This window comes from Aethalodelphis obliquidens, unplaced genomic scaffold (genome assembly GCF_003676395.1).
Source record: "Aethalodelphis obliquidens isolate GAN/ISIS:26980383/991018 unplaced genomic scaffold, ASM367639v1 scaffold6, whole genome shotgun sequence".
NCBI classification, from domain to species: domain Eukaryota; kingdom Metazoa; phylum Chordata; class Mammalia; order Artiodactyla; family Delphinidae; genus Aethalodelphis; species Aethalodelphis obliquidens.
The window spans coordinates 33,254,423-33,266,855 of NW_020837950.1; the positions used below are offsets into that span (position 1 = coordinate 33,254,423).

Genomic DNA, 12,433 nt, shown 5'->3' on the forward strand with positions numbered 1-12,433 from the left:
ATAGAAAAGGACAGGAGAGTGAGGAATGGAGTAAACCATTGGACTTATTTATGCATTAGCAAGGTAATGGTACTTCTCAGAGGGTATCTCTGTAGAATGGTCAGGGAAGAGGACTAGATTATAGGCGGTTAAAGTCTGAGTGTACTGAGGAAGTGGAAGCAGGGCATATAATTAATATTTAAAGAATTTTGGAAGGAAAGGAAGGAGGGGCAATGGTAGTTTAGGCTGTAGCCGGGTTGGGAGAAGCATGTTTTAGAATTGTTGGACTTCTGAGCCTATTGATGGAGAAGGAGAGAGAAAACACATAGAGGCCAAGTTGGGACAGTTAGTGGAGCCAAGTGTTGGAACAGGAGTAGAAACACAAACATGGGTGGAAGGGGGAGACTTACTTCTTGGCAAAGGAGTGGAGGAGGAAGAAAGGCTGACAGTCCAAAGAGGTGGTGTGGTAGAGCAGGGGCAGTTGAGGTTTCAGAGTGCCAGGCCTGCAAAGCGAGCCTGAGGTCCTCTCCTGAGGGTGGCCGAGGCTTAGAGCAGGTTCAGAGCAGCTGCCATGTGGGATGGCAGGCATCATGAGCCACTGCTGCCTGTCTTGTTAGAAGAGGAGGAAAGGGGGTCTTTCTTCCTCACAAAACTTGGGCTTTATGTGAATTAGTCAACCATACAGTAATTGTTTTGAGAACTAATAATTTTGACAAAGAATGGAGTTCTCTGTAGGCTTTTTCAATGCCTGTTGACTCTGCCTGATTACTAATATGACCTTAAGATGGTTCTCTACATGTATTAATAGATGGAGCTTAGCGGATCATTTATGATTATGATACTGCTTTTAATTAAAAATAACATGCAAATTGTACACTACACTGCTCTTTTCACACTTGTAGTTAATAATAGTTACCATTTGCTGAATACCTATGAAAGACAGGTACTTTGCTGAGTGCTTGGCATATGTTATCTCTAATTATAGTAGTAACCCATAGACCAGTGGTCTTCAAGGTAGGGTGCACATCACAGACATAATAGAAGAAATAGTAGATCTTCTAATTATTTCTTTTCATTTTAAGAGTTTCTTCTGTGTGTAATATAAATAATATATTGATCCATAAGTAAATACATATATAATTTATAAATAAAAATACATATATTGGGGATATATGCTCAAATGACTTTTCTGACAGATAAAGTTCAGAGAACACTCAGGTAGATAATAATTATAAACACAGTCACAGTAGCCAACACAGGGTTGCTACTGTATGTTAGCTGCTTTGCATTGATTATCTCATTTACTTCTCACAACTACTCTGTAAAGTAATTACTAACAAATACCTTCATTCTACCAGTGAAGAAACTGATGCTGTATAAGATTAAGAAACTTTCCTAAGCTTACATAACTAGTAAATGATGATGTTGGAATTTAAATTCAGGCAGTGTGATCCCATAACTCATGTTTTTAACCAGTGCCTTATAGAGTACCCTTCATAGTTAAATGGCCCCCCAAACTGGGTGCAAGCAGAATCACCTGATGGTACCTGGGAACCTCTTAGAAAAAGAAAAGGAAGAAAAGAAAGAGTCTTTTCGGGTGATAAATTTGGCTCACTTAGTTCTCAAAATACTATGAGTTCGGCATTGTAAACTCTTACTTTGGAAGGGAAAACAGGACAAGCCAGAATACAGACTCAGGTCGTCTGAATCTAAATCCTAAATTCTTTCTTTAACCTCATTCTGCTTCTCGAAGATCAGGTGACTAATTCAACCGGAAGTTTTTATTTAGAACAGTTCTGCCACTGTGCTTGACACTGCGTTTCTTTAATTGGTGTTATATATGTTTATGTAAATTTTTTGACACAAAATATTATTAAAATCAGTAGATCAATTTAAAAAAAAGCAATAGTCAACCACATTTAAGAGGAAATGGTAATACTTACATTATCGGGACCTATTAAACAGCCCACGCTTTTTAAGGGGCAGAATGTATCAAATTGTCCATAACAATGTCCACTGCAGGGATTCCATATTAAATAGTGACTTTGCTCCCGAGTTAGCACATAGGCAGTTGGACCCTGAAGGAAAATAGCCATTAAACCAGTTTCCGATTAATTATGCTATTAGGTCAAGAGTAGTTTGTATAGACAGTTCATTATTTTAGTTGGACCCCTAATTTCTAAACCCCATGGCTAATGGTGAAAATTATTTTGCAGTTCTAGATTATGCTGAATTAATAAAATCAAAAGTTTATTTTTGCAAAATTCTTGCATCTGCAACTAGTGTGATATAGTGACCAAATAGGAATAGTGGTCATGTTACTCAACCGACATATCTTTTTTTTTTTTTAAGTTAAATGGGGTATGTTGTGGGGTTTTCTTTTTTCAGTTTTACTGAAATATAATTGATGTACAACACTGTATAAGTTTAAGGTGTACAACATAATGATTTGACTTCCATACATCATGAAATGATGACCACAGTAGGTTTAGCGAACACCCATCATCTCATACAGATACATTAAAAGAAATAGGAAAAAAAATTTTTTTTCTTGTGATGAGAATTCTTAGGATTACTCTCTTAACGACTTTCATTTATAACATACAGCAGTGTTAATTATCTTTATTATGTTGTATATTGCATCCCTAGAACTTATATATCTTATAACTGGAGGTTTGTACCTTTTGACTACCTTATCTAATTCCCCTTCCCCCTATCCCCTGCCTCTGATAGCCACAAATCTGATCTCTTTTGTATGAATTTGTTTTTGAAGTATAATTGACCTACAACACTATGTTAGTTTCTGGTACACAACATAGTTATTTGATAATGTCTATACATTTCAAACTGATCATCATGAAAAGTCTAGTTATCATCTGTCACCATACAAGGATATTACATAATTACTGACTATATTCCCCACACTGTATATTTCATACCTGTAACATTTATTTTGTAACTAAAAGTTTGTACTTAATCTTCCTCACCTATTTCTCTCCTCCCCCCTCATTCCTGCCCCCATTCCCCCCTCCTCCCCCTATTCCCCCTCCTCCCCCCAACCCCCCCTCCTTCCCCCCCATTCCCCTCATCTCCCCCTCCATTCCCCCCTCCTCCCCTCTGGCAACCACCTGTGTTTTTTGCTGTATCTATGTTTCTTTTTTTTTCTTTTTTTTTAAAAATTAATTTATTTTTGGCTGCATTGGGTCTTCATTGCAGTGCACAGGTTTTCTCTGGTTGCAGCGAGCTGGGGCTACTCACTGCAGTGGCTTCTCTTGTTGTGGAGCACAGGCTCTAGGCACGCGGGCTTCAGTAGTTGTGGGTCGCGGGCTCTAGAGCACAGGCTCAGTAGTTGTGGCACACGGGCTTAGTTGCTCTGTGGCTTGTGGGATCTTCCTGGACCAGGGCTTGAACGCATGTCCCCTGCTTTGGCAGGTGGATTCTTAACCACTGCGCCACTAGGGAGGCCCTCTATGACTGTTTGTTTCATTATGTTTGTTCATTTGTTTTGTTTTTTAGATTCCACATACACTATTTGCCTTTCTCTGACTTACTTCACTTAGCATAATACCCTCTAGGTCTATCCATGTTTTTGCAAATGACAAGATATCTTATGATTGGCTGAAGAATGATTATTGATGGAAATAAGTAGTCACTGCATTTTCTTTTTAGAGTCAGTTAAGATTGCCTTTTAAGTATTTAGAAGGCTGATTATATCTGAATACTACTTCTATTTCTAATACAGTAATTAATATTTGATATACATTTATAATTATGTAAATGAATAGAAGATAATTTGAGAGGATACTTACTAAACTCTTGACAGTGAGTACACCCAAGGAGGGGGTGGGATTGGGAGTTAGAGCCTGAAGAAGGACTTTAACTTTTAATTCAGAATACTTATGTATTATTAGATTCTCTTTTTACAATGAACATTTATTCATTCATTTATTTCTCATGTATGATTTCATTTGATGCTCACTATAGGCTTCTGGGGAAGGCAGGGCAAAACTTACTCTCCCACTTTCATTATAAGGCTCAGAGTTGTGAAGTGACTTGCTTAAAGTCACACAGCTCATGAGGAGTGGGCATAACCTTGAACCCAGGCAGGCCTTGTGACTTCCTAGCCCATTATTCTGTTCCTTGTACCAGGCTATCTGGGAGATAATGATGGAGCATGAATTAGGATTCAGATATGATACTGCCTGTCTAGTAGCAACATGTGCTGTCTAATTCCTAAGGATTCCTAGAGCCCTTCTTTTTGAAACACTCTTTGGATAAGCTGTTTCAGTCCATATGACTTTTCTAAGTTTGTACCCAAAATTACCCCCAAAATGTGCCCCAAATTTCGGGATATTTGCAGTGGGCTGGGGAAACAAATTTTAGTAGTCACTATCTCCAGTCTAATAAAAATAACAATGGTGATACCAAAATATAGCTGTGGACATTCTTTTCTTTGTTCCTGTGGTTATCTGCCTTGTTGTCCTTTGCCTGCCAGGTTAATAGCAGATGCCTGTGGATGAAGCAGGCGTGAAAGACTCTCTGTCCTTGCCGCACTTCTTCAGATCCCCTTCGGTCCTTGGCATGAATAACACTAGATCACTAAGGGAATCAGAATTCTTAGTAGCATGGGCGGGAGGGGGCTCTTGCTAAAAGGACAGAGCTAGGTGGGGACTGTGGGTGGTAAAGGGCTCCGATTTGCCAAAAACACCCTGAAGCATTGTGCAGGGCCCGAGTACCCTGAAAGCCACTTCATGTTTTATCGCTGGTTCTCTCTTCCTGTTGTGGAATCTCTGGGCTACTTTCCTTGCAACTCAAAGAATTGTTATGAAAATAAGTCCTGTCCATGATTTGGAACATAACACAGCCATCCATGTTAGCCAGGGACACTTTGTTAGAGCCAACCTATGTGGTCTTACCTCAGGAATAGCATTGCCCATCACCAGCCAGGCCTTCTTACCCAGGGAGAGGAAGTAATTGCACAGTAATACTGCATGCTCTTCTTCGTCTCCTGCCAGGAGATCAAGAAATTGCTGACCAAAATTAAAAACAAAAAATTACGTTGCATTGACTGACCGCTTCATTCTAGATTGGCTGTATAGGATTTTAAAAAGTCATTGTTAAAATTAGTACCTTCAAGGATAAGATCTATTTTAAAAAGATTTTTCCAAGTGTTGGTACTGTGTTGTTAATTCATTAAAATAAAAAATACCGCAACACTTTTAGTCGGACATGGTATTTTCTCTGACATTGATGACATGATTTCTAGAATCATTTATGGGGTGAGGTGTGGGAGACAAATTTCAAAGTTCCACGTTTTACTTTGAACTTACATATGGTAGCTCCCTGTGTACGAAACACTTTTTCTTTGTGAAGACGTTATTTTCTAGAGCAGTTTTAGGTTCACAGCAAAGCTGACAGGAAGGCACAGAGATTCCCCGCACTTTCTTGCCCCCCCACAGGTACAGGCTCCTCCACCATCAACATCCCCCGCCAGGCGGCACGTGGGTTACAACTGACAAACCTACCCTGACGCACCATGATCACCCAAAGTCCATAGTTTATATATAGGGTTCACTCCTGGTGTTGTACGTTCTGTGGGTTTTGACAAGTCTGTCATTACAGTATAATGCAGTGTGTTTTCATTGCCCTAGAAGTCCTCTGTGCTCTGCCTGTTCACATCCTGTCCTCCCACCCTGGCCACCACACTGTTTTAAGCGCATTGCATGCATCAATTCATTTGATCCTGGAAGAAACCTTTGAGGGTGATACTCATCTTCCCATTTTACAGATGAGGAAGTGGAGGCACAGGGAGATGAGGCAATACCTAGGAAGTGGAGAAGCCATTCTGGCTCTAGAGCACATGAACTATATTCTATTCTTCGTATATCTTCTTACAGATATCTTGAGGTTGTGGAAATTTTATCTCTAAAATTGTGAACATTCTGTTGCCAAAATATATTGGGGAGCAAGAAATTTTAAGTGTACTTCAGCTTCTTCCTTTTAGAGCTATCCTTCAAAGGGAGTTGTATACCACAGTTAAATTTTATGCAAACACAGTACAACATGAGATCCAGAAGCAGAATGAATACCAGTGATAATACATGTTGGTTTCATACTACTGAAGACTCATTTGGAAGTTTATGTAGCATATGTTGATTGTAAGTTCCATGAGGTCAGAGGCCATTTTATTTTGCTCATAGCCAGAACTAAGTACAGTGTCTGACATGTGATAGGTGACCAAGAAATACATACTGGATATTGACATGCCTTTAGAAGCCCATAAATTAAGGAATATGCAATTTCCAAAGCCCATGCATTAAGGAATATGCAATTTCCAAATGTAATAGAGAATGTGATTTTGATTATTTTATGAATAAAATTGGGATGTTGTTAAGGTAACATTGAGAGGATAAATTAGCATTAAGACATCTGAAGTGGTTTTGTGTGTGTGGGTGCGAGTGTGTGTGCGCAAATAATTAATTTTTTTGTTTAATTAATAATTTTAATTAATTTTAATTAATAATTTTGTTTAATTTCTGAACTTTGGGCAAGTTGAACCAGGAAGAAAAAAGTACCTCAGAATTTAGCTCATCCTGCTAAACAGATGGCTGTGTAGATTTTTATAATAACTAATGAGTGTTGCAATTTAAAATTATGCAAGCCATTTACTAATGTTCCATGAAATCAGCTCAAACTAGTAAGTCTACGAGGGAGAACTACTTACATCAGATGTGCTCCACAGGTCACAGATACCAGCAAATGAAACAGTGTCAGGCAAGAAAGGAATCAAAGACACATATCGAGCCACCAGTTCCTGTTTAAACAAAATTAGCTGTAATCATTTTTCTAATAAAATAGAAAGCTGGATCGTCTATCTCATTTCTTGGAAGAAAGTTTCATATATCACAAACATTTATGTCAACAAAATGAAACGAATGCTCACAAGAGCTTACTAAGTGTTGTGTTAATATTATCTCATTTAATCCTCTCCAAACATCCCGAGGAAGATTATTGTTATTATCCATCTTTTACAGATGAAGAAAATGGCTCTTGGGTCTCTTTGAAATGTTCTCATCTTCTTCCCACACCCGCCCCCCACCCCCCGCCCCACTTATAACAAGACTCTCGAAGATCATCTTGTATTTTCTCTAGCCCAGTCCTGAAAGCAGCCATTTCTCTAAGAAGTCCTGGTTCCTTTTAGAGGGCAGTAGTATTTAGAAACCAAGATGGGTGCATCACTGTGGTTGTAACTCATTATTTCTATAATTGCTCAGGAGGCTGAACATCTTTTTATATGCTTATTGGCCTTTCATGTTTCCACTTCTGTGAATTTGTATTCAAGTATTTTGTACATTTTTAAATTGATTTGTAGTTGTTAAAAAATATATTCTATTTACTATTCCTTTGTTTATTACATATGTTGTAAATGTCCTCTCCTGATTGTGGCTTGTCTTTTCCTTTGTGCTGTTTTTTGCTAACTCAAGTTCTCAGTTTTAATATGGTCAAATTTATTCTTTCTCGTTATAGTTACAGTAAGTCCCCTACATATGAACGAGTTCCATTCCGAGAGCGAGTTCGTAAGTCCAATTTCTTCGTAAGTCCGACAAAGTTAGCCTAGGGACCCAAACTAACACAATTGGCTGTATAGTACTGTACTGTAATAGGTTTATAATAGTTTTCACACATAATACTTAAAAAAAAACAAACACAAAAAATAAAGAAAACATTTTAAATCTTACAGTACAGTACTTTGAAAAGTACAGTAGTGCAGTCCAACAGCTGGCATACAGGGGCTGGCATCGAGTGAACAGGCCAGAAGAGTTACTGACTGGAGGAGGGAGAGGAGGTGGGAGATGGTAGAGCTGAAGGATTGTCAGCAATAGGAGATGGAGGGCAAGCTGCAATTTCACTCACGCCTGATGCTGATGACACAGGTTCTGGTTCCTTGCTGGAACCAGATGCACGTTCACACCTTTGAAAGTTTGCAACTTGAAGATTCGTATGTAGTGGACTTACTGTAGTGCTTTTTTCTGGCTTGTTTAAGGAACTTCCTACCTCAGGTCATAAAGATAAAAATGCCTCTCATATTTAAGTCCTCAATCTATTTGTTGAATGGTGTGCAGCAGGAATCTATTTTTTTTTCCATGTGTAAAATCACTGATCCCAATACAATTTATGTAATAGTCAATTTTTACTAATTTCCAATGCCAGCTTTGTCATATATCAAGTTTGAGTGGGTTAATATTTGAGTAGACCAATTCTGGATTTTTAAATTCTCTTCCATTTTTCTCTTTGTTATTTGTGTTCAATACCATTTTACCTTAATTACTACAGTCTCATAAGTATCTGGATATGACGTGGCAGATCTTCCCACTGAGTTCTTCTTTCTCTTCAGGATCGTCTTTGCTATTTTTTTGCCCTTTGCACTGCTGCATAAATATTAGAATCAGCTTGCCAAGTTCCACTACAAGCTGTTTTAAAAATCTAGTTTTACAGTCTTTGTCTTTTAACTGGAAAGTTTAATCCCTTCACTTTGATTGTGATTATTGGTAAATATTTAGACTATTTCTACTACCTTATTCTGTGCTTTTTATTTATTTTTCTACAATTTTTTCTATGTTTTTTCCCCTCCGTACTCTCTTTACCCCCTTTTGTTATTTTATCTCCTGCTGGTTTGGAAGTTATACTCACTTTTTAAGATTCTTTTAAGTTGTTAATCTAGAAGTTCCAGTATGAATATTTAACTTAAAACTCTAAAGTTAATAAATATCTTTGCCCTCATCTTGGAAAATATACAAGGGCATTAAAATACTCTCATAGATCCTGTCCTGACATATACATTTTTTTTCAGGATTTTTGTTTTATCTTGATTTTTCAACCACATTGATTTTATTCTTACTGTGAAGACAATGCTTGTTGATTTATTCACTAATTTCCCATTTTCTTTACCTATCATTATGTGTTGCATCTAGGATTTTCTGAGAACCTTCCTTCTCTTTATATTTTTTAGAAATTCTTTAAGTGAGAATCTTTTGGTTGTAAATTCTCCCAATGTTTGTGTGAAAGATAGTTTCACTGGTTATAAATTACTAGTTTGATGACTGTTTTCTTTTAGTCTTTTGAAGATGTCATTCCGTTTCTGGCTTTCATTTGTGCAGCTAAAAAACCTGTTAGTTTAATTACTGTTCCTTTTTAGATAATCTGCACTTTCTCTCTAGCAGCTTTAAAGATCATCTTTGTTTTTTTTTGTTCCCTATTATACACCTGGAGTTTAATTTCATTTTATTTATCTTGTGTGGGATTCATCGGGCTTTCTGAACCATTGTTGTCTTTCATCAGATCTTGAAAATTCTCAGCTCTATCTCTTTGAATATTGCTTTTCTTCTTTTAAACACAGTTTGGTCCTCCTCCCTCTATCCTCCATGTCTCTTAACCATTCCTTTATGTCTTCCATTTTTTTCTGTTTCTGTGCTATACTCCAAGTAGTTTCTTTGCCTGTATATTCATGAATTATCTCTGTATTTAACTGTATTTAATTTAACTCTGTATTCAACTATATTTGACGTTAGGTTTAAACTGTTTGTTCAGTTTCTAATTTTAACTATTCTTTATTTCTACAAGTTCCATGTAGTACTTTTAACACGCTGTGTGTCAGTTCTAATAGTCTATTGTCCTTTTGTTATATTTTCAATTCCCTAGATTTCTTAAACTTATTAAACATACCTATTTTATATTCTGAATCTGGTAATTTGTGTCCCGATTCTGCAGAATGTTGTTTCTGCTAACTTAGCTTCTTCATAGTGACTTATTTCTTCATTGATGATCTGTATATGTTCATGTTGCTTGGAACTTTTTCTATGGAATTTTTTTGAGGCTGTATTTAAAGGATGTTCTCCTAGAAGAATTTGGGTTTGCTTTGACAGGGACTTAGGGGCATTACCAACAGGGAATTCTTGAAATTAAATTTCGATTGAAGTTTTTTGGGGTCCTACAGGTAGTGTAAATTTCAGTCCCAAGTGTGAATAAGTACAGCTTAGTGATTAGGAATTCTTAGGAGAGACGTTTTTTTTTTCTCTTCCATCCAGAGTCAAGGCTGAGACAGGCAGGTTGTCTTCTGCAGGGCAGAGTATTTCCTAGTTTACCTACCAGTGAGTTTACACTTCAAGGGTCCCAGCTCCGTGGCTGAGTCTCTAACGCAATGCTCCAGCACCATGCATTACCTTCCATCTCCAGCAACCTTGAGGCCCATTGAAACCCATCTCTTGGCATTAGGAATTACGGGTGACCCCAGAGCAAACACTATTTCAAGCCCTCACCCTTGTGGAGTCTTACTTTCCTGTTGTTTCCTGTCTCTGGGTTTTCCTCCTCATCTTATTTCCATTTCAGTCATGATTTAAAACATATTTTAAATATTTTATTCATCACTCTTAAGTGTTCTCTACTGGGAGAAGTTTTCTGCATATCTACTCTGCTAGAGAGAATAGAAGTCCCTGTTAAGGTTTTTAATAAAAATTTGATTATTAAAAGTAAATGTAATGTAGAACACAATGTTTATTTGTTTTTTTAAATATATATCTATATCTGCAAATAGGCATATCATTACCCTGTTCCTAAATTACTAAATTAATGACTTATTAGCAGCAATTACTCTCTATACTATCCACTCGCCAAAGACAGTTATGGGTTACTGTGTCCACTTAAGAATAGCCCATTCAGCATACAGTCCTGTTCGTGTGAGATTGCGACGGGTATGGTGCTTTGCAGGCAGAGAATGATGCATGATTATTTAATGGCCTGGTATGGATGTGCTTTACGGGAATGGCCTACATGCTTGTACATACTTAAAGCTTGGAAACAATTTTTGCTTAATTTGAATTTAATGATGCTTACAGCATTAAATATAATATTGAGTAGTTATCTTGGTATAACAGAAGGTGCACGAGTTCTAAGTCAGAGGCCTAGGTTCCAATTCTAGCAGAGTTATAGAGAATACATAATGAAAACATGTTTGTATAAGACATTGTGAAAGTATAGAGCATCTTCCAAATTTTAGTTTTCCAGCACCCAATGTAATGTCAGGGACACAGTAAGCACTCAATAATTAATTGTTCCCTGAAAGAATGGACTAAGGATTATTATCCTCACTGGTACCTTCAGACTTTTCTAAAGAAAGTAAGCCTCATGGTACTAAAGGAGTTTTAATCATTACTTTAATCATTAATGATCTTGATCTAGTTACTATCCTAGGTACTATGAAATGTGTTAATTAAGAGGGCAATATATTGAAACTTTAAAACCTTTTTAGCGTCAACACCGATTGGCTGTGAAATACTTACTGCGGTTGCCTGGGGATTGTTGGGGTGAGTGTTAAGGAGCTCCTGAGGAGGATTTAAAGGCTTGAGATAACGAGTAATGAAGACGGTTTTCCCACTAATGTCAACCACTCTTGTAAGGCACTGACGATTTGGAAACTTTAAGGCACATTCAGCTTGAAACTTCTCAGTCGCTTGAAGCAATTTCTCATCTTCCTGAGAATCAAACTTCAAAAATAAAGACTCCATGTTGTTTGTATATCATTACAGGAGATACAGTAGAACCTGTTCAGATCCCACAGTCAACATGAACTCAATGTGTGCTTCAGGAAGTATGATTTAGTGACCCCCCCTACAAAATTGTCAGGCCCCAGTGTTCCTGAAGCTTTATTTAATTATATTTGTAATTTAAAAATTAGATGGATTCATTAAACACTTAAAATATATTCACCAGGGCTTCCTGGTGGCACAGTGGTTGAGAGTCCGCCTGCCGATGCAGGGGACACAGGTTTGTGCCCCGGTCCGGGAAGATCCCACATGCCATGGAGCGGCTGGGCCCGTGAGCCATAGCTGCTGAGCCTGTGCGTCTGGAGCCTGTGCTCCGCGACGGGAGAGGCCACAACAGTGAGAGGCCTGCGTACCGCAAAAAAAAAAAAAAAAAAAAAAAAAAAAATATATATATATATATATATATATTCACCAGCATTGAAAGAAAGTAGTCAACAGGCAAGCAGCCATATGGAAATTATTGGATTAATAAAGCAACAGATAAAAATTAAACTATGATGTACTACTTCTGATTGATGAGACCAAGCAATAGTTTTATGTGTATTTTGATGTTGGTTTTAGAGGGGAGAGGGCTCAGAAATCAAACATTTCAAATGCAAAGGTAAAGCAACTCATGTTAAAAGGACCACAAATTTACAAGTATATATGGATGTATTAAAAAGTTTTAAATCCATAACCAACATACTAAATAATAGTAATGGGTCTCAAGGTAAAAGGAAGCAGAACTCGAACCATCAAATGTATAGTAGTTTTTTTAAGTGGTTCTCTGATCCAAGATGAGCCAATTCCCAGACTTTTTTTGTTTTGTTTTTAACATCTTTTTTTTTTTTTTTTTTTTTTTTTTTTTTTTTTTT

The 12,433-nt window shown here is 37.3% G+C and overlaps 1 protein-coding gene and 1 long non-coding RNA gene across 15 annotated transcripts in view; one reads left to right on the forward strand and one right to left on the reverse strand.

Annotated features, from left to right (window-relative positions):
- LOC113618934 (uncharacterized) overlaps window positions 1-12,433 on the forward strand; it is a 180,923-nt gene that overhangs the window by 12,730 nt on the left and 155,760 nt on the right. The gene's annotated exons all lie outside the window — the stretch shown is intronic.
- Window positions 1-12,433, reverse strand: part of CC2D2A (coiled-coil and C2 domain containing 2A) — a 150,944-nt gene that overhangs the window by 6,704 nt on the left and 131,807 nt on the right. For 9 of the 13 annotated variants that reach the window (XR_003432200.1, XM_027103322.1, XM_027103323.1 and 6 more), the window contains 4 exons: window positions 11,316-11,519; window positions 6,704-6,793; window positions 4,896-5,009; window positions 1,923-2,057 (listed from right to left, as the gene is read on the reverse strand). Coding sequence is in view for 11 of the 13 variants with exons in the window: in XM_027103322.1 (XP_026959123.1) it covers window positions 1,923-2,057; window positions 4,896-5,009; window positions 6,704-6,793; window positions 11,316-11,519 (543 nt within the window). In the remaining 2 variants the exon portion in view is untranslated. Of the gene's footprint in view, window positions 1-1,922; window positions 2,058-4,895; window positions 5,010-6,703; window positions 6,794-10,869; window positions 10,951-11,315; window positions 11,520-12,433 lie in introns of those variants that run through there. The other 4 variants (XM_027103328.1, XR_003432201.1, XM_027103324.1 and 1 more) reach the window with 4 other exon arrangements.